The following is a 23,219-nucleotide window of genomic DNA, read 5'->3' on the forward strand; positions in this document are numbered from 1 at the left end:
ATTATGAGAAGAACCAATTGATTAAAATAGACAATTCTGCTTGGAAAAATAAAAAGAGAACAAACAGCAACAGGATAGATGGATACAATTAAAAAAATAAATAATGAGCCAAACAGAAGATAGGATGTTCTGGTGAAGCACAGTTCATATTGTCAGCACAAGTCAGAATGAATTGGACTGTACTTAATAACGATAATAATAATCATCATAATAATCATTATCATCATAATAATAACTCAGCTCATTCTAAACAGGCACACTGTGGACAGTAAATATATGGATAGCGTAGATATATCATTTACTTATTATTTACTTGCTGCCAAACAACAACAAATACAAATATTTGTATAACAAATATTTATATAAAACAGGGCAAACATTTCCTGAACATATTATATTAAAGTGATGGTAAATGTTTTGTGCAATCTGTTAAGTAGACAATTAACTTTTTTATTTATTTTTCCTTGTACCACTTTAACAAGTTTTCCTGTTATATATCATCAGGCAGATTAATGCACTTTGAGGAGGCGCTGACTGCTCTTATCTATACACATGAACTCACAAATGCCTGTGATTGCTTAGTGTCAAACAGCTAATAAATAGAAGTGCCATACAAGTCATCACAGCTGTCAGAAGCAGATAGGCCTAACTGGACTAGACTTAAACCTAGATGGGCTAGAACTTTCAAGAAAATTGTTGGGCATCATTCAACTATAGTAAAGTAACATAAAAGCTATAATGCACACATTATGGTTTAAATATGTTTTATTACATACAACATTTTTCACAGTTCGGTTTGAACACAATAGCAATAAAGATATAATCTAGACATAAAATAATCCTTTCCTTCTGGAGGGTTTACTGCGTTTTATTACTTGATTGATCCAGCTGACATATTCTGTAACTCTGGTGTAGACGCCTGGTTTCCCTGTTCTGCCGCAGCCATCGCCCCAGCTAATAATACCATACAGAAAACTTACATCATTCTGTACACATGCCAACGGCCCACCTGAGTCCCCCTGCACACACAAAATATTTATACATTACAACAGGACTGTGCTGGTATATTGTTTCTGAAACATCTATCTATCTGTCTGTCTGTCTGTCTGTCTGTCTGTCTGTCTGTCTATCTATCTATCTATCTATCTATCTATCTATCTATCTATCTATCTATCTATCTATCTATCTATTCGAGTTAGTTATTACTGTTCAGAGCAAGAGAGTAGCAATGATAGATAGCATAGCACTGAGGCCTTGCTAAATGACCCAGAAGCAGCAAGGCAGCAGTAGAGCCTACGATAAAACAATTAGATTTTTTTTTTCTTTTTTTACCTGGCAGGCGTCTACGCAGGTGTCGCTTCCTGCGCACAGCATTCCTGGTCTCACTTCTGATCCATACACCTCTGGAGAGGAACACCTCTCATATGGAATGAGCTTCACTATTCCCTCTGTTAGTGTTGAGTACGAGTCTCCTTCTAACAATCACAAACGTACAGTATATACTCTAGATCACCAGTATTAATGCAGATGCCTTTGTAGCTTTTCTCACACATACTTGTTTACCTGAGTGAATTTTACAACTGTTTCATTAAGTGTAAAAAAAATTAGAAAAGAACTAAAACCAAACTACCCAAAAAATAGAAATTTCTTAAAATAGCACAATATTTACCTTTAGTAACCTTTATATTAATCAGGGTCAAAGAGTCAATTTTGGGAAAACAGTAATAACATTGTGTATATTTATAGAATATAAATGATACATTTAATCCTTGTAAAAATGTAAGTATTTAAATAGTAATTCTCTTTTGAATTTACATTTATAGCTTGCAGCAGACGTCTAAGTGACCAACTGTGACCAAATACAATTAAAGCAGATGCTTGCGATAGTAGGGCTTAAAACTGCCACCTTCCGATCACTAATCAAGTGCCTTAGCCACCTTAAATAGTGGCACAGTGGTTATCCAGGCCAGCAGTTAACCAATCATACCATAACTTTGGTGATTGAGCATTATCCAGACTTGCTCCACGCCTCTGGAACTCTCTTCCTTCGCATATTCAGCAGCCGAACTCACTGTCCTTATTTAAATCCAACCTTAAAACCCACCTCTTCTGTCTTGCATACAGACTTCCTCCATCTTAACCTATTCCAGCACACCTCTCTCATATGTTGTCATTCTTGACTTTTGTATCATTGTCTCCCCTGTTTGTACATTGTTTATTTGTTTCCCGTATTATTAATTGTACTCTGTAGCATCTTTGGGTTGTTGAAAAGCGCTATGTAGATGTGATGTAGTATTATTATTATTATACCAGGATTTCTGCACTGATTACTAATAAACTGTAGTCTGATTGTTATCCAAGTCACAATTATAGACAAACACTTGTATGGCACACCGGTAAAATAGACTAGACCACTACTGCTGAGATCTGGGGATCAAGGGTTTGAATCTCAGCACTAAACTAATACTTGAATTGTCAATGTCTTCCTCTGAGCACACTGAACACACATCCACAGTGCTGGAGAAAAAGTAATTAAGCCTTTGTGAAAATCTGGCTGGAAGCTACAAAAACGTTTGTTGGAGGAAATTGCTGGTAAAGGGTTATTCACAGGTTATTCAATTTACTTGCTTGGGCGGCATGGTGGCTTAGTGGGTAGCACTGTTGCCTCACAGCAAGAAGGTCCTGTGTTCGATCCCCAGGTGGGGTGGTCCAGGTTCTTTCTGTGTGGAGTTTGCATGTTCTCCCCGTGTCTGTGTGGGTTTCCTCCGGGTGCTCTGGTTTCCTCCCACAGTCAAAGAACATGCAGCCAGGCTAACTGGAGACACTGAATTGTCCTATAGGTACGTAGCCACTAGGAGGCATAAACCAGTGCACTGTAGTGCCGGTCCCAAGCCCGGATAAATAGGGAGGGTTGTGTCACGAAGGGCATCCGGCGTAAAAACTGTGCCAAATCAATAATGCGGATCACGGTCTGCCGGCGACCCCTAACAGGAGCAGCCAGAGAAAATAGACAGAGATTTAATTTACTTACTTACACATACACTGTGAATGTATACTTGATGTGCTCAATAACAGACACAAACAATACAGCTTTTTGTTGTTATATATATTTGTGTGGTATTAGTTTAGTTAGATTACGTTTGTCTATATTTGAGATTCGGATAACAATCAGACTACATATATTATTACTAATCACTGTGGAAATTCAGGTAATCCAAAAAGTTTCCTTACTTATTCTTGCAACTGTAGATGCTGGACATATTCATTATTAATCATTATCATTATCAATTCATTATTAACTGTCCATATGATGAAGTTTGAAATGACTGCAGACATTGAAGTCATTAATAGGCACATACATAGGCATATAATTTATTAAGTATGTGTGTAGTTTTTACTTACTCTCCTGCATATGTCCCCAACCAGTGATGGTGCAGCAAGTGTAGTCAGGGAAAGTCATGAGCTTATCTGGCAGACAAATCTGCCGAATGAACTTGGTCTTACGAGTACATCGTCCATCAACCTTTTTCAGCTTTACTAAAACTGTTAACACACAAACACAAACACAGACACAGACAATTTAATTAACAACAATTTACAAAACAGCTGAGGGAACAAGACTGAAAAGGTCTAAATTAAAAAACTAGCTCTCTGTATGGTTCTGTATAGTGTGATCTAGCCTGTGTGAACAACAAACTTATTTTGTACATGAGCAAAATAAAGGGGTACAAAAAATAGAGATAAAGACATTATTATTTAAACTAGTAGGCCTTCAGGTTTTTGTAGAAGAAAGAAAGTTACTGGACTGTTACTAGAAGAACTAAAATTTGTTTACAGCATTGTAAAAATTTTTTTGCAGTATTTGCTGCTAAAACTGATATAACCACTCATTAAATGGGTAAGTGGAACATTTCAGTCATGTAAATTACTGACAAAAGTAAATTAGGTAGGCAATACACTGTTTCCTTGAATTAACAAAGACATTGTATTTACAATTATGCAATAACAGCAGCAATCATAAAGGGGCAATAACTTTTTCATAGCAAACATACACCGATCAACCATAACATTAAAACCACTTCCTTGTTTCTACACTCACTGTCCATTTTATCAGCTCCACTTACCATATAGAAGCACTTTGTAATTCCACAATTACTGACTGTATTCCATCTGTTTCTCTGCATGCCTTGTTAGCCACCTGTTCTTCAATGGTCAGGACTCTCCCAGTACCACTACAGAGCAGGTATTATTTGGGTGATGGATCATTCTCAGCACTGAAGTGACACTGACATGGTGGTGGTGTGTTAGTGTGTGTTGTGCTGGTATGAGTGGATCAGAAAAAGCAGCACTGATGGAGTTTTTAAACACCTCACTGTCACTGCTGGACTGAGAATAATCCACCAACCAAACACATCCAGCCAATAGTGCCCCATGGGCAGCGTCCTGTGACCACTGATGAAGATCTAGAAGATGACCAACTCAAACAGCAGCAATAGATGAGCGATCGTCTCTGACTTTACATCTAAAATGTGGACCAACACTAACACACCACCACCATGTCAGTGTCACTGCAGTGCTGAGAATGCTCCACCACCTAAATAATACCTGCTCTGTAGTGGTCCTGGGAGAGTCCTGACTATTGAAGAACAGCATGAAAGGGGGCTAACAAAGTATACAGAGAAACAGATGGACTACAGTCAGTAATTGTAGAACTACTAAGTGCTTCTATATGGTAAGTGGAGCTGATAAAATGGACAGTGAGTGTAGAAACAAGGAGGTGGTTTTAATGTTATGGCTGATTGGTTTATACTTACATTCATTAGTCAGTCTGAGTATGAGACAAAAAAACATATATTAATTATTTTTTAACAATTTAAAATGACAAATTAACAGGTACAATCAAGTTTGGACACCCATAGTCAATTTCCTTGTTTATAAGTGAAATAAGTCTTACACAGTCTTAGTCTGTACAAACAAACAAAACATTGCACATTTTAATGCAAGATTACTGCTTATTTGAATTCAATATGTTATGTAAATTCCATTTTTATCAACCACTTTATCCTTGTCAAGGTTACAGCAGATCCGTTTCCCCCAGAAAACACCCTGGGCAGGGCTTCCACAATGTCCTGACCTCAGACATAGTTAAAAAGAACTGTGATTCTAAGCCGGATGTCAGGTGTGGTGGGCTAGAATATTACAAACCCCATTTCCAGAAAAGTTGGGACACCAGTTAAAATGCAGTCAAAAGAAAAATCTGTGTTGTATGCATGTTTTTGTATAGTTGAAACAACACTGAAGGAAATAAATATACCAGTCCAACCATTACAGTGTAGATTCATTACTGTTCCAAAGTTCCTCAATTTGGATAATGGCTCTCACTGTTGTTGGCCTTAAAACAGCATTCTAACCCTTTGTAGATCAATATAATTTAACATTTTCCTTTTACCTGTTCTAGAATTTCTCTAGATAATTGAATAGATGAAGGTGGCTGCTTGGTTTTGGTAAGGTAAAAGATGAATGAGATTTATAATCTCATTCAATAAGTTAAACGGAACTATCAATTACATTTGTTAAACTGTTTGGTCAAGTGAGTACTACTTTACATTAGATACAATGACCAGGCATAACATTATGAGCACTGACAGGTGAAGTGAATAACACTGAGTATCTCTTCATTACGGCACCTGTTAGTGGGTGGGATATATTAGGCAGCAAGTGAACATTTTATCCTCAAAGTTGATGTGTTAGAAGCAGGAAAATGGACGAGCGTAAGGATTTGAGCAAGTTTGACAAGGGCCAAATTGTGATGGCTAGACGACTGGGTCAGAGCATCTCCAAAACTGCAGCTCTTGTGGGGTGTTCCCGGTCTGCAGTGGTCAGTATCTATCAAAAGTGGTCCAAGGAAAAAACAGTGGTAAACCGGCGACAGGGTCATGGGCGGCCAAGGCTCATTGATGCACATGGGGAGCGAAGGCTGGCCCGTGGGGTCCGATCCAACAGACGAGCTACTGTAGCTCAAATTAATGAAGAAGTTAATGCTGGTTCTGATAGAAAGGTGTCAGAATACACAGTGCATCACAGTTTGTTGCATATGGGGCAGGAAACGCGGGACCAACACAACATTAGGAAAGCGGTCATAATGTTATGCCTAATCAGTGTATATGAATGTTGGCTAATTGTTTGATTATTTTATATTACACTGTAGTTAATACACTAAAATCACTTACCAATATCGTGCACTGTTGGGCTGAATTGATTGTGTTGGGGGTGTGTCATGTACTTTTCTATGCCAAACGTCCGAGTGTTGGGTCCCGTATCGTTAACGACTTGTTGACCAAGCACTACACGCACTGTCGAAGGTAACGGACTGAAAGATAAAGAAAAAACATGGATTAACCCAAGTTCAATTTCCAGTATTGTGATGGATTTCTCTCTATTGCACAAACACTTCACACACTCACTTGCGTAGAAAGCAGTGAGCAGCAGAAACCACCCAGCAAGATGCAACCAGGCTGCCGGCACAAAACTCTTCACCGATGTACAGTGCTGCCATCCAGGGGTGAGAGCCGGGCATCGCTGATGTGCCACCCAGAATCCGACCCCGAGATATCCGCTTCAGTTGCCTTTGACCACAGTTGGGCTTTGGAACGGGTTTGGGGGTTGGAGAAGAGTTTCGAGTGGAAAACGTACTGGACGTTTTACTGGATGTTGGAGTTTCTACAGAGAAAACAATCAGTTTTAATAAAAAGGTAAAATGAACCCTGAAAATAATTTACTTGCTTGGGCGGCATGGTGCCTTAGTGGGTAGCACTGTTGCCTCACAGCAAGAAGGTCCTGGGTTCGATCCCCAGGTGGGGTGGTCCGAGTCCTTTCTGTGTGGAGTTTGCATGTTCTGCCAGTGTCTGCGTGGGTTTCCACCGGGTGCTCCGGTTTCCTCCCACAGTCAAAAAACATGCAGCCAGGCTAATTGGAGACACTGAATTGTCCTATAGGTACGTAGCCGCTAGAATGCATAAACCAGTGAACCAGTAAAACACTGTAATAGCAAAAAACAAATAGAATTATTAGTTAAACATTTTAAATGAGATGCATTGTAATATAAGCTTAATCAAATACCCATTACTGGTGCTATTTTAACAACATAATTAGTTTATTTTTAACAACATAATTAGTGTTAACATGTTGTGTATAATGTTAATAATACTGCGTTCGTTTAAAGCTTGTAACTTGTAATTTTTTTTGGCTATCTGACAGGGAAAAAATCCTACTCTGTATTTAGAGAAGTCTCCTTACTGAATAAGTCATTTGGCATCTTTTCAACATGGTTGCTTACACAGGCAATAATGGTAAGGTAAATAGTGAAAATCTACTTTTAACTGAAATTACTTTTGCATTTTGGCCCTCAACCCTCAATTGTTTGAACTGTATATGGTCACAATTTAAAGTACTTTAGATAAAAGCATCTGCTCAATGCTTTATGCTTGGAATTGTGTTGTTAAAATAACCATGGACTTCCCAAGTTGGTGGACTTCATGGACTTCACTTGGTGGTGACATGGTGGTGGTGTGTTAGTGTGTGTTGTGCTGGTATGAGTGGATCAGACACAGCAACGCTGCTGGAGTTTTTAAATACCGTGTCCACTCACTGTCCACTCTATTAGACACTCCTACCTAGTTGGTCCACCTTGTAGATGTAAAGTCAGAGACGATCGCTCATCTATTGCTGCTGTTTGAGTTGGTCATCTTCTAGACCTTCATCAGTGGTCACAGGACGCTGCCCACCGGGTGCTGTTGTCTGGATATTTTTGGTTGGTGGACTGTTCTCAGTCTAGCAGTGACAGTGAGGTGTTTAAAAACTCCAGCAGCGCTGCTGTGTCTGATCCACTCTTACCAGCACAACACACACTAACACACCACCATCATGTCACTGTCACTGCAGTGCTGAGAATGATCCAACACCTAAATAATACCTACTCTGTAGTAGTCCTGTGGGGGTCCTGACCATTTAAGAACAGCATGAAAGGGGGCTAACAAAGCATGTAGAAAAACAGATGGACTACAGTCAGTAATAGTAGATCTACAAAATGTTCCTATATGGTAAGTGAAGCCGATAAAATGGACAGCAAGTGTAGAAACATGGAGGTGGTTGTAATGTTATGGCTGATTGGTGTTAGTTTGTAGTCGTGGCCTTGATCCTAGACATTACCCTTGGTTACTTAATCTGTTAATAATGTTACAGACTGTAGATAGTAAATCACTTTTCATTTGTTAAAAAACAGTTTTTAACCTAGACAATTCCAAAATTAGTTCCATTAGTGCCCCTGCTCCAAATTGTTGCATCATAAATTAGTAAATAGCATATGTTCACCAAAATCAATCAAGTCGATAGGGTAAAATGTTCTGTTTACAATTACATTCCTGTAAAAGTTTACAAAGCACTGCCTGTCCACTGTCTTTATTTGCATTTCACTTACTTGCCCAATTTTGTTTGTAATTTGGAATTGATAAGATTAAGAAAAAACACTGAAGTATGTAATTCTGTTGAAAGCAGTTTCCGGAAAAAAAAAACCTGTTGACAGTAGTAATTCCTTTTTCTTATGTCAAAACCATCACTGTACAGTAATAGCAGCTTGCTAGAACACGTCACTGCTAATGAGGTGTATTTCTACAGAATTTTGAATGTACTGAGAATGCTCACATCAGAGAAAAGTTTTCATCCCTTTCTATTCAGGATAACATCCTCTCTGGCTCTGAATCAACATCACCCCGACTACATGCTGGGACATTTAGTGAAATGCAATAAAAAGAAGAATCTGTAACTTGTTCATTCTTTTGAACTTCTGAACTGAGAAAAGTACAAATAAATTATTGTTAATGCATTTTTTTGATTTTGTTAATATACTGTATATGCATGCTGTATCATGAACAGAAGAATCGAACAATGACGACCACAGACTGTTAAGGATATATAGCTGTAATATTTTATTAATATGCTATTATACATTTTTTGGATTTCAGAGGTGGATAATTAGATTTTACCCATTACTTTACCCATGATAAAAAATTGTAGTTTTTAGAGTTTTTCAAAAGTTAACCAAAAATCTAAAACTGAACTCTCTTCAAACCTCTATATAATCTAAATTATTCAGACCCTTAATCCAATACTCTGTAGAAGCCCATTTGGCAGCAATTAAAGGGGCATGACAGTCCTACTAAAGTCCCATCAGACAAAATGACAAGCATCTGTGCCGTTCTATTTTCAGTCTTTTTATAGTTTTTTTTTTTTAATATAAGGTCATGGTTTTGGCTAGGCTACTCAAAACATTCAGAGACCCAAAGTCACTCCTGTGCGGTTTTGAGCTTTTGAAAAACTAACTAAACTTCTGTTGACCACACATGATAAAGTGTAGATTGATTAATAAAATGGCAATTATATCTATTGTAAATCTAAAAGTCAATCACATTCTAAATCCACAGCACAATAAAGTGTGCAAAAAGACAAGGGGTCTGAATACTTTCTGAACTCACTGTATATTTATACACAGTACACAGTAACTAATCGAAATATGAAATAATTTACAGCTTGCTGTCTGTGGCTTTATCAGCAGCAGCTACTCATATCAAAAAAAAAAAAAAAGATAATTAAGTTGTCCAAATATTTGAGTTTACAAACTTTTTGATATCAGCAATTCACATTACTGGGAAATAGTTGTACAACAATAACCTCATGAAAACAACCAGATTATTGATTAATCCATTAGAACTAACACTTTCTATACTTAGATGTGCATGTAAAACCAGAATTTGCATCATAATCCAATTTCTTGTAGTAATCTAATTACTACACCCAGTGTGTTTGATTTAAAGAGAACTTGAGCTGGTAAAATAGCACCACAGTTATGTGAAAGTCATTTAAATTAATAAGATATTAGTTGCGCTTAAAGCTGCGTGCTTTACTCAAGTTACCTTAGTACAGTGGACCCTTGACTTATGAATTTAATTGGTTCCGAAGGGCTGTTCTTAAGTCAAAATGTTCGTAAATAGAATTAATCTGTGCCAGACCTCCCAAACTACCCCCTTACCTAACCTTTCTAATGTCTTAAATTGTCTTTTTTGTTATAAATACAAGTATATTTTATCTTAAATTATAGAATAGACATTCCTGTAATAAACAATAATAAACAACAACACACAGTAGTTCTGTAAATAAAACAACACACATCACATTTCAGTACAGTACGTGTGCTGTACCATACACCATAATACATTTCCTTCTTTTTATATAAAATGTATCTACCAGAAACAACAATAACTCTCATATTTCTCTAATATTTCCTTCTTTATTTTAATAGAGTTGTATTTTGTAGTTGTAATTGCACGAAAGAAAGAATACTTTACTCAGACAAATTCCTTCTTCTCTCTCACTCACTGTCCCCTCTGTCTGAAACACAGTGACAGCTACTGGCAGGAGTAATTATACAACACAACAAGTAGTGATTTTTTCATTATCTCAACACTAAGCTTTCTCTGCACATTCTTTGGGCCCATTTTAATATTGAGTTTTACAAAATATGAAGAAAACACCAAAAAAACACCGTCCGCTGTCCGAATGTTCGCTCACTGCATATATATATATATATTAGAGATGTATGAGTACCGATACTAGTATCGGGTATTAGCCCGATACCGCGCTCATTAACTCGTACTCGTACTCGCAAACGAGGCTCCGATACTAAACATCCGATACCTTGTGCCTAGTGCACGTTAGTGACCACGCTCACACGCACGTTTAATGTTATTTAGTTCCGTTTGACAAAAAAAAACCTTCAAAATAGAGCTCACAGTGAAGATAACCGGTTACAAAAGCGTTTGTTATAGGACGTGTTTGTGTTCAATACTCTGTTCACAGTGTCGATACAGGAGTCGACTCATTTTAAGCGCAGTATAAGTTTCTTTTCTCAGTCAATTCTCCGTTTTTACTGTTATAATGAATGTTGCGGTTGTAAATAAACACCAAATACTACAGAACATTTTGTGTGACTCGCTTACCTGATAAAGCTCAGGCTTAATTATACTGGTTATTACCACAGAGCGGGAGCCGACTCAGAGTCGTTTGCGATTTACCGAGGTGAACCACGAATGTACGTGCTGATAGACTCGGCTCAGATGGGATCGGACTGTATTATCTTTTTAAAGTAAATATTTCAATCAGCAGAATCGCATCGCATGTATGATGTGCACAGCGTTAATTACGTGCGTTTATTAATGATGAACGTTAATCACGTGCAAACGTTTATTAATGATGAACGTTAATCACGTGCGTTTATTAATGATGAACGTTTACGTTAGCTTGTCAGAAGCTTTCTCAATGATGTCTGTGCAGTGTTTTTTTTTTTTTACAATTAGTGATGGCAACCCAAGCAACTGTTCCACTGCACTATTTTACACCAAAAACTACACTATTCCATAATGCTCCAGATTGCATCATTTTAAATAGGTATCGGTATCGGTATGTACAAAAATACATGTACTTGTACTCGTACTCGTACTCGGTTGGGAAAAAATGGTATTGATGCATCCCTAATATATATATATATATATATATATATATATATATATATATATATATATATATATATATATATATATATACTGTATATATATATATACTGTATATATATATATATAGAGAGAGAGAGAGATGGTCAACTTGTTACCTGAACCTTTGGAACAGGATGGCACGTTGCAGTACTGCCAGGAAATCACTCCATCATTCATCTTGTAGCACCATGGCTTCTTGTCATTATCAGGGTTCCTGCATGGCAAGGTACAACCAGTCAGTGGAGATTATAATCAACCCCACAGCAATCACATACACAATAAGCATTACTTTCATTTACATTAATACATCAGTGATACAATAACAAAAAAAACACTGTGTTCCATTACTACATATGATGATCTGGGTCATTTAGTCACTGACTGAGGACTTTGGTATGTTCTCTCCAAGTCAGAATGGATTTCCTTTTTAGAATCCCAGTTTTCTCACACCTCTCAAAACATGCAGTCTTTGGACTACCCTATATAAATTACCCCTAGGCGAGGGTAAATGAGTGATTACATGTGTAGGTGTAGCTCTGTGATGGACTGGCGCTCTGCTCAGGAAGTATTCCAGCCTTGCGCTCAGTGTTTTCAGGTTGTGCTGAACCCAAGGCTACACAGGCGAAGATTAAGATGCAGTAGTTTGGTTTAGTTCTAAAACCCTCACATGACTTTGTAACCCTTCCCAGATTGCTATTTGCTTAAATTATGATTGCAAAAACCTAGTGAGCTCTCTATATAGACGCATTTTACATCATCCTACGCGTGCTCCCAAAAAGAGGACTCTCTGAATTCTTAGATGCCCTAAAATGCTGCCTACTAAGTGATAATCTGACTGAATAACGAGGGAGCGTTTGATGCTTCCTTAGCAGGGAAGGCAATCCCAGCATTCAGTACAGCACTTTTCTCGCCAGAGGTTTCAAATATGGCGGACAAATGTTCTTTTCAAATTTGTATAAAGGTGTACAAGTGTCATTTATTAGCAAATTCAGGCTTGTCAGTGACAATTTAACCGTTTTTGGTACACAAAGTGAGACGTTAGCTGGCAAGCTAGTGGGTTGTGTTGCCTCAGCCCATTGGTTTGAATGGCCTGAGGCTAATTGTGTTAGCTTGGTAAGCAAAAACTGTAGTGAAGTAATCACTGTATAAGTAGTATATCTAAATAATCTGCCTTATAAGTTCGATGTCTTATTAAAATCTTCTCTACTGGGACAGCTAATCAGGTAGGCAGTAGAGAGCTAATTAGGCTTTCGGACAGACCCACAGTGTTCCAGTGGAAACTTTAAGAAATTTGGCGGTGTTCACTAAGCTCACATAGCTTAAGGATTAAAAACAGGATATAAGAGTTAATAAGATACACAAACAAACAAAACGCATGAATCATTATGGTGAGCATGTAACGTACAATTGAAGCTTCCACTTACTGAATTGTAGGTGATTATTATTCTCTTTAAATCTTTCACCAGTCTAATTGTTTCCAATTCTGTATTGTAATTAATTTGTATGTAAATCCTCTCAGACACCCCTACTTGTCTGGTGCCTTGTATAAAGAACTGTGCTATTAGTGCTGTGTGTGTTACATTGTTTGCTTGCGCTTTAGTTACTTTAGTGTTAATGTAATGTATGTGTTCTAACCTGCAGAACGCATGATCCCCAAGTCCTTTTAAAAGGGCACCATTCACTGTATCCACGGTCAGCTCGTTGTACATCATGTCTGAGTTCCAGGGCAGGCAGAGGGCGCCAGAAATGGTGGTGTTAGCAGTGCCACGATAGTGTACGCCGGTGTCCTCATAGCAACGTTCCGCTAGCGCTAAACCACAAATATACATTCTTAATTTTATTATATGTGTGTTAAGCTTGTGTCAGCATTACAATGTGGTTAAGAGAGAGTGAATATGGGTATTCGTGTGTGTGTTTATATGTGTGTTTATAAGTGTAAAAGTCTGTCTGTTTATCTAAGTGTGTGTGTGTGTGTGTGTGAGTGTGTGTCCGTGTATGCTTACAGATGCTGCAGTCTGGGCCGCTGTATTTGGGTCTGCATGCACACACTTCCTCTCCTGTAGCTTCAATTAGTCTGCAGGTACCATCATTCTGACATGGATTAGTCCGACATGCTACACACACACACACCAGATAATTAGAATAAAAGAATGCCTTTATTTATCATATATACATACACTGATCAGCCATAACATTAAAACCACCTCCTTGTTTCTACACTTACTGTCCATTTTATCAGCTCCACTTACCATATAGAATCACTTTGTAGTTCTACAATTACTGACTGTAGTCCATCTATTTCTCTACATGCTTTGTTAGCCCCCTTTCATTCTGTTCTTCAATGGTCAGGACCCCCACAGAGCAGGTATTATTTGGGTGGTGGATCATTCTCGGCACTGCAGTGACACTGACATGGTGGTGGTGTGTTAGTGTGTGTTGTGCTGGTATGAGTGGATCAGACACAGCAGCGCTCACTGTCCACTCTATTAGACACTCCTACCTAGTTGGTCCACCTTGTAGATGTAAAGTCAGAGACGATCGCTCATCTATTGCTGCTGTTTGAGTTGGTCATCTTCTAGACCTTCATCAGTGGTCATAAGACGCTGCCCATGGGGCGCTGTTGGCTGGATGTTTTTGGTTGGTGGACTATTGTCAGTCCAGCAGTGACAGTGAGGTATTTAAAGACTCCATCAGCGCTGCTGTGTCTGATCCACTCATACCAGCACAACACACACTAACACACCACCACCATGTCGGTGTCACTGAAGTCTTGAGAATGACCCACCACCTAAATAATACCTGTTTTGTAATAGACTTGGGAGAGTCCTGACCATTGAAGAACAGCATAAAAGAGGACTTAAAAAGCATGTAGAGAAACAGATGGACTACAGTCAGTAATTGTAGAACTACAAAGTGCTTCTATATGGTAAGTGGAGCTGATAAAATGGACAGTGAGTGTAGAAACAAGGAGGTGGTTTTAATGTTATGGCTGACCGGTGTATACAGATATACAGTACAACGAAATTCTTTTTTTTGTATATCCATATATACATTTTTTTGGAAGCTGGGGTCAGAGTGCAGGGTCAGCCATTGTACAGCACCCCTGGAGCAGAGAGGGTTAAGGGCCTTGCTCAAGGGCCCAACTGTGGCAGCATGGCAGAGCCAGGATTCAACCTTTTGATTGATAACCCAAAGCTCTACCCACTAGGCTACCACTGTCCACATAATTATGTAGAGAATAACTGGAAATGTAACAAAGAAGTGTGATGATGTGGTTGTACCTGTGTATCGTGCACGCTCGCAGTACAGGCCGTCTCTCAGACACTTGCACTGCTCTACAATATGCTGGTCGATTCGTCCCCAAGATTCTCCGATATTATAATAGCGTAGGTGCAGAGGCTCATAGCACTTATCTACCACACAAGAAAGAACAGTGATTTAAAACACCCTTAAAATGATGAGGTCATCCTGATCAGGGTGGGTCTGATGCCACCCAGGAACACTGGGCACAAGGTGGGAGTACATATTGTATAGGACATCAATTCATCACAGGGCTTCTGATTTTTTTATTATTAAAGTGCACAAAGCCTTTCACTAAAACACCTAGACATAGTGGCAATCTGGAGCAGAAAATCCACCTTCTGCATGTTTAAGGAAGGCTAGGGGAAACCATGAATAGGAGGAAATAGAATGCCGTTATTTGTCACATATACATATACAGTTGTAGAGTACAACAAAATTCTTTCTTCGCATATCCCAGCTTGTTTGGAAGCTGGGGTCAGAGCGCAGGGTCAGCCATTGTACATACAGTGTACTGTGCCCATGGAGCAGAGAGGGTTAAGGGCCTTGCTCAAGGACCCAACAGTGGCTGAATGGCAGAGTTGGGATTCAAACTCTCAACCTTTCAGTTCTAACCACTAGGCTACCACTGAGAACCTTGGTGGAACCAATATGGGCTAAATCAGAAAGTGACCAAAGGCCAGGAGCAAACCTAGGTTCTCAGGACTAATGTTTCACTTTTTTTTTAAGGCTGATCAACATGCAGTTAGTGTGGCTGAGTGATCAGCAGCTTGGGGCGATTTTTTCAGACCACCAATCGGAATAAAGAGTGCAGAACAAAGTAAAAAAAAGGCAAATAGCAAAGATAAAAGAGCTGAGGAAATGTGATAGGGTTTAAAAGGTGAAACCTGATAATTACGATGATAATAGGGTGGACGGGAGTATTACAGGGTGTGAACTAGAATCTTACAACCCACGGCGTCTGGTTTCCCACACCTAGGTTAAGCCTCCAGGGATTTACTATGGTTTAATCCTGAACACACATTATCACACATGACATTATTCTACTTTTAGTATTAGAAGTACACAGATTCCTTTCTTCCTTTTATTTACCTGAGCGAAACAGATTAAAACTGAAAGCAAACTACACCTCTGGCTGTTAATAAAAGTCTGTTTTTGATCCACTAGCATTAGTGTACAGTACACGAAAACCCAATGCCATGTGGAAACAGACAGAAATCTATGATAGGCCCACCCTCTATAAAGATTGGTGGGTTATTTTGGCAACCGCTTCTATTTTCTATTTGGCTTTTAACATCCTGAAAATTGGGTTGATTTTCAATTCTCAAGGTGCTTCATAACAGAAATGGTTTGCAAATTCCATCATACCTAACTGAAAACATTACTGAAGCATGTCATTTTTTAACACAGTGCCATTTGAGAAATCAGAGGTCCATTCTGAAGGTCATATTGATTTTTGACATACTGCTCTCTCACAGAGATTTCTTCGCATTCTCTGAATATTATAAGAAAGTTATAGACTGTAGATGATAAAATTCCTCATATGTGTACATTGAGACACACTCAAACTGGGACTTTGTGACTTTTTGCTTACGGTATTTCGCATTGGCCTCAACCCATCTATGCTCATAAACGTTAATGCTTCCCTTAAACAGCTCTTAGCTAAGCAATTTTTAATAAATGAATGATAGACAGTTTACAAATGAATGCTTCCCGATTTTCTTTGAATTGTATGTATTGTGTGTAAATTGCTGTCTAGTATGGTTACATTCATGGCATGACAGGTAGTTACTGGTTACACAACATTCATCAGTTTACAAGGATATATCAAACACAGTCATGGACAATTTAGTATCTCCAATTCATCTCACTTGTGGAGTAAACTCACACAGACGTGGGGAGAACATGCAAACTCCACACAGAAAGGACCCGGACCGCCTCACCTGGGGAACGAATCTACTGGCCTTGGCTAGGCACTCTACTAACACAATTAGTCATGTATGGAAAAGTTAGGGGAGGTTGGCTGAGGCTCTGGCAACTCTATATAAATGTCCCCGATTTTATTTTTTATTTGTTTATTTTTTTTTAATTCTTTATTTACTGACATTTAGCATCACAAAATTTTCAATACAAACTGTTTTCTGTGTTTTTTAAATTTTTTTTTTCCCCCAAACTTCCTCTTTCCCTCTCTCCCCGTCCGTGGAGGGGAGAAAACAATAATAATAACAATAGTAGCAATAATAACAATATTTCTAAATGAACTATGTACAAACAGGGAGTGAATTCTTATATACAACATATGCATTACTCTGTGAAAATAAAATCAGGCCTAAGGGGTGTCACATAATTGACCCATTTTACCCAAATTAAATCAAATTGTTCTAATTTTAAATTTAAGAATGCTGTTATTTTTTCCATTTTGTAAATACTCATTGTGATGTCCATCCATACATTCAGGGTCGGGCTCTCCCGGGACAACCACTTCCTGGTAAGAGCTTTCCTGGCAGCCACTAACAGTGCATTTATTAAGTGTTTATCCTTTTTCACCCACTCCTGAGGTATGAGTCCAAGATATATGGTCTTGCACTCTAAGTTAATTTCAGATTCAAAGATATTTTGTAGAGCTTCATGTATCTCCATCCAATAGTCTTTAATACCCGGGAAGTCCCAAAACACATGGAAGTGGTTAGCATTTTGATTTCCACAGTTTCTCCAGCAGACAGGGGGGTTATTATCATAATGTGATTTCTGAGAGGGTGTAATAAAGTATCTTATTGAGTTCTTCCACCCAAACTCCCTCCAATATTGAGATCTGGTGCACTTCCACTGATATCTCCATATTGTTGTCCATTCTTCCTCTGATATACTTATCCCTCCTTCCTTTTCCCATTTTGTTTTAATATACAGAGTTGAATGTGTTTTTAGGTCAGAGAAAGCTTTGTACAAACATGAAATTATCCCACCGCCAATATCTGCGTTATACGATTTCTTGAGTAAGTTAATTAGGCCTACGTTTGCCCCGGCTAAATTTTTTGCCCTTGTGTTAACAAAACATCTCATCTGTAAATATCGATAAAAGTCTTGTTTTCCTAGTAGGTGTATTTCTTTAAGCTTTTCAAAACTAGGTAATGTTCAATGCCCCCGATTTTAAAACAAGCTCATGGTCAGATGACTTTTGGCCATACAGTGTAATTTAGTACATATACAACATATTACAACATACAACACATGACAGGTGAAGTGAATAACACTGATTATCTCTTTATCACGGCACCTGTTAGTGGGTGGGATATATCAGGCAGCAAGTGAACATTTTATCCTCAAAGCTGATGTGTTAGAAGCAGGAAAAATGGGCAAGCGTGAGGATTTGAGCAAGTTTGACAAGGGCCAAACTGTCATGGCTAGATGACTGAAGTTAATGCTGGTTCTGATAGAAAGGTGTCAGAGGTGTAATTACAAGGTCAGTACCTTAATCGCTGAGCTACCACTGTGCTATTCACCTCAAATCATTGTTTAATTTATCATTAAATCCTAAATCCAACCTTTTTTACTTCAATGACTCTTTTCACTGCACAGGAATTTTTACCATGTAAGAGGTTACTCACTCAGTTCACACTTGTTTCCTGTGAAAGGATTCGGACACACACACTCAAACGATTGCCGGTAAGGTACAGCAGTACACACTCCGCCGTTCCTACATGGGTTTGGTTTACACAGGTTTAGGTCACTGAGGTTGTGGAGAAAAGCTGGAGGAGACACACAGAGATAAAAATTGTTTATCATGAATGTTGAGCAGTCATGTCACTGGATTCTGTCCCTGTACATGTGTGTCAAACAAAATGTTCATTTAGGGAAATTCCACTGACTCACAAGCACAAGCAGTTTTGAACTTTACGTACCAAAAAGCCATGATCCTTAAAAGATGTTTGTCACATATAACATTAACCCAAATACACCCACGCAGTAAACCCTCTGAGTCATGGTTGGAGTGTAGTAAGTGTATTTAGATCGCCACTACTGATTACAAGCACACGAGTCATACATTTTTCTAGTTTCAATTTCAATTTTTGCTGCAAGTTGTTGGGTTTTGAACCTTTTTTTATTGGTGTGCTAAATCAACACTACAGCACATGTTCATTTTTTCCCCCCAATTTTTATCCCCCAGTCTAGTCGTGTCCAATTACCCTGACTGCGTCCTCTATACTGATTCGACCCTTCACCGCTGACTGAGGACGCCTCTCAACTCAGTCCGGTACGCAGTCAGTACAGATAGTGAATTTTTCACCTGCACAAGTCGAGTTCATATACTTGACGGGCACTGTGCATGGAGGGCCACACCCCCATCAGCATTATTCCTCAGCCCTGTACAGGCGCCATCAGTCGGCCAGCAGGGGCCGCAGTTGCACCAGTTATGAGGACCTATGATCCGACTTTCTTTACCCTCTAACCCTGAACAACAGGCAATCGTTGTTCATGCAGCCGCCCAGCCTAGTCGGAAAGGCAGAGCTGAGGTTCGATACGATGTATTCGAAACCCCAACTCTGGTGAGCTAGCGTGCCTTACCGCTGCGCCACCTGAGCGCCATAAAATTGCTTGTTAATACTTTTTAATAGATCATAGTGACTTCTTAAATTATACGATAGATCACAATGCATACTCATGGCACAGTACCTGGAAAAGAAAAGCTTATTTTAATTAAAAATGAAAAACAAATGCTACATTTAACACAGTGACTACAGCATAATACAGGGGTCCTCAAACTTTTTAACCACAGGGCCAGATCACTGTTCTTTCAGTCTTTCGGAGGGATGGACCGCAGGTGAAAAAGTAAACATACAAAAATAACTATTTACCATGTATACTGGATGTATGGTCTGTGCTATGTATTATTCTAGTTCATAGTGATAATGTTATTTATTTGAATCATTTCCATTATCTTACCTCATACAGTGTTTCTACAAAAAACAGTGTGAACTGTGAGCCTGCTTTTGGCTGACGAGACAGTCAGCATCAGGTTCCATGCTTGTTACTGCCAGTCTTAGCAGGTTATGCAAGTATTGATCAGTGAGTATGGATCTGGTTGGAGATTTGAAGTCTGCTTACAGATTTAGATTCATTTCGAGTGCATGTGTTATGAGATTAAAATAGCTCTCAATGGAACGAGAAGCATAGAAATCAGTTAAAGTGCATGAGTTTTGTTTTTGGACAGCATGAACGCGTTGATCTCGGGAAGCAGGTCATTAAAAAGTTTTAAAACTCGCCCTGACTCAGCCAGCGGATCTCAGTGTGGTAAAGCACATCTCTGTAAGCAGAATTCAGCTCAGACAATAATCTTTAGCTTTAATGAGTGGCCGGGGTCACTCATTTCTCTGTTGATGCGCGCAATCACTCCTTCGCAGAACCCACCATGCTTGGAGCACCATCGGTTGTTATCAGATGCTTTGTAGTGTGGCAAGCTCCCCTATGACTTCAAACTAAGTGGCAAATAAGTAGCAACATATTAACTGCCGTATAATCTATGGAGACTCTGGGTGGCCAATTTTTGTTTTCAACAGTGACCAGACAACATGCATTGCTACTGTAGTTAAAGGGGTCGGTCAAATAAAAGCAGCGGGCCGTAGTTTGATGACCCCTGGTTTCTTTTTACCCTGTGATGGCTTTAGGTATGGATTTATTATCTACAGTTCAAATTTAGCAAATAGCAAAGCTGAGCTGTTCAGAAAAGCAGCACTCTGACAGGATAAATGTCTTCTACTATTTGAACATTTTAATATTTATAGTTGCTAATGTATAAAGCTTCTTGATCATGCAGGATTTCATATTTTTAATGCATTTTCTCCCCTTTTTATCCCTTTCAGCGTGTCCAATTGTCCGATTGCCTCATGCTTCCTCTCCACCAATGCCGATCCCTGCTGATTGAGGAGAACAAAGCTAACCCATGCCCCCTCAGACACGTGGGCAGCAGCCTTATGCATCTTATCACCTATACTTTGACGAGCGCAGTGCAGCTCAGCACTGTGTACGGAGAGACACACCCTGATAGCTCTCTTTTCCCATCTCTGTGAAGGCGCCATCAATCAGCCAGCAGAGGTCGTAATTGCATTAGATATGAGAGAGTCCCTCTCTGGCTTTTTAATATTCCACCCCTATCTGAACAACAGGCCAGCGTGGTTCCAGCGTGTGTTTTTAGTCTTATGTTAACCGTGTACAAAAGCAGCTGTCACTGAGCCCAGAGGCATCTGGAATATAGTGTATTGTGGTCAGACCAATTAGTTTTTCAGATCCTTTTAGAAAAAAGGACACTGTGTGCTATGGATAAAAGACGACTGGATAACAGACTCTTATCAAAAACAAGTCCAAAAACCAGGGTCTGATGTGATTCTGTCAGTGCTCTTGGCAGAGGTCATTTACACTTCTGTGATTAATGCACAAAAGTACATCGAGGTCTTAGAGCAGGGGTCAGCAACCTTTTTTGTGCTCTGAGCCTATTAAAAAAAATTAATTAAATATGAAGTACTCAGAGTGCCATGGAATACATCAAAGTCATATAACACAAACTATTGCTATGTCTGACAAAAACCAATTAATCAGTTAATTAAACTTACATGTCAATGTGATCCTTGTCCCTGATTTTTTCTGCAAAGGTGCAAACCTTAACTAGGATAAATTACTCCACCTTAACTGGAGTAATTTATGCTTGTTAAGATTAATCAAGGTGTCGGGAGTGAGCATATGGCATAGGGTGTAAGGACAGATCTAACTAATAAAGCGCAGCCCTGAGCATGAAATAAATTTTTTTTAGTCTTACCAATCAGCATGCCAGGCAAACGTGCCTCACATGCCAGCTTTTGCCGACCCCTATCTTCAAGACATCATCTTTTCCAGTGAAGTTCATGCATTTTTTTCCCCTTTTTCTCCCACTTTAGCGCATCTAATTTCTTCCTCGTCAATCATCCTCTCACTAATGCTGGTCCCTGCTCCTGATTGGGGAGGACGAGGCTGCTCCACGCCCCCTCCGACACGTGCACAGCAATCGAACATCTTATCACCTACACTTGACGAGTGCAGTGCAGTACAGTGCTGTGCACGGAGGGCCACACCCTCTACCGCACTCCTTCCCCATCTCCGTGTAGGCACCACCAACCAGCCAGCAAAGGTCGTAATCGCACTAGTCTGAGAGAGAGAGTCCCCATTTGGCTTAGTCCCGCCCTATATCTGAACAACAGGCCAATCGTTGTTCATGTAGCCGCTCCGCCTCAGCAGGCAAGACAGAGCTGAGATTCGATACGATGTATTCCAGATCCCAGCTCTGGTGAACAGCGTGTGTTTTACCGCTGCGCCACCTGAGCGCTCATGCATTTTTTGACAATGCAAAACCACAAGACAATGCAAAACCACATGCTGCACACATTACAAAGGCATGGCTGTGGAAGAAAAGAGTACAGGTACTGGACTGGCCTGCCTGCAGTCCTCATTTGTCCTCATTAGAGAATGTGTGGAGAATTTTGCAATGAAAATGCAACAACGACAACCCCTTAACATGTGTCGGACACCTTAGGACGTGCAGGACGAATGGGACAAAGTAACACCTAAAAAACTTAATCGCTTGTTATCCTCGATGCCAAAACAAGTGTTAAGTACAGTGAAAAAGAATGGCAATATTACAAAGTGGTAAATACTTTACTGTCCCAACTTTTTTTGCAGGCCTGAAATGCAGGAAGGGATGTTGTTTAACAAATCAAATATGAAATGTTTAGATTTAATTTATCAAACCTTAAACTAAACTGTAAATAAAGAGTTGAAATCATTCAATGTGGTACATTTCCTTCACATGACTTCTGACCTCAGTTGAACCCATGTATGCAAGAAATGGTGAATGCAATTGAACTTCTGCTTACAGCTGCATGAGCTAGCGTGCAGTTTTGTCTAAACATGCTGTGTGAAGTGTTTAAAAGTTTTACAACTGCGACCCAAAAACACGTCACTCACCTCCACATCAGCCTGAACACATTCCACCCACAACATGCATGTTCATTCAGTGAGTAATCCTATCCTAACAAAAGTAGGTGAGTATACGAGTGTGTGGGAGTAAATGAAAGGGTTTCCTCACAGTTAAAGAGGCGAGATCTTGAAGCGCAGTAGCCCCACTTCATGTCCCGGTCAAAGTTGTGCGTCAGAGAGCACCTGTACAGCAAAAAAAGTGAAGCGTGAATGAAACACTTTTGCCATAATCTAAAAATCCAACAGACTTAAAGACAAACTCTGATAGACTTAAGCCATTCATTCACTCATTTATATCCAGTAATTATACATTAT

At 39.2% G+C, this 23,219-nt stretch overlaps 1 protein-coding gene across 1 annotated transcript in view; it reads right to left on the bottom strand.

Annotated features, from left to right (window-relative positions):
* Positions 1-758: 758 nt before the first annotated feature.
* LOC134326138 (hepatocyte growth factor activator) overlaps positions 759-23,219 on the bottom strand; it is a gene marked incomplete at its 5' end in the record, with an annotated part of 52,508 nt that continues 30,047 nt past the window's right edge. Inside the window, 11 exons of the mRNA XM_063008344.1 lie at positions 759-1,019; positions 1,333-1,475; positions 3,403-3,543; positions 6,231-6,370; positions 6,465-6,720; positions 11,720-11,817; positions 13,239-13,413; positions 13,607-13,717; positions 14,885-15,016; positions 18,509-18,649; positions 23,014-23,087. Of these exons, the coding sequence (XP_062864414.1) occupies positions 825-1,019; positions 1,333-1,475; positions 3,403-3,543; positions 6,231-6,370; positions 6,465-6,720; positions 11,720-11,817; positions 13,239-13,413; positions 13,607-13,717; positions 14,885-15,016; positions 18,509-18,649; positions 23,014-23,087 (1,606 nt within the window). The remainder of the gene's footprint in view (positions 1,020-1,332; positions 1,476-3,402; positions 3,544-6,230; positions 6,371-6,464; positions 6,721-11,719; positions 11,818-13,238; positions 13,414-13,606; positions 13,718-14,884; positions 15,017-18,508; positions 18,650-23,013; positions 23,088-23,219) is intronic.

Source organism: Trichomycterus rosablanca, chromosome 14 (genome assembly GCF_030014385.1).
Source record: "Trichomycterus rosablanca isolate fTriRos1 chromosome 14, fTriRos1.hap1, whole genome shotgun sequence".
NCBI lineage: Eukaryota > Metazoa > Chordata > Actinopteri > Siluriformes > Trichomycteridae > Trichomycterus > Trichomycterus rosablanca.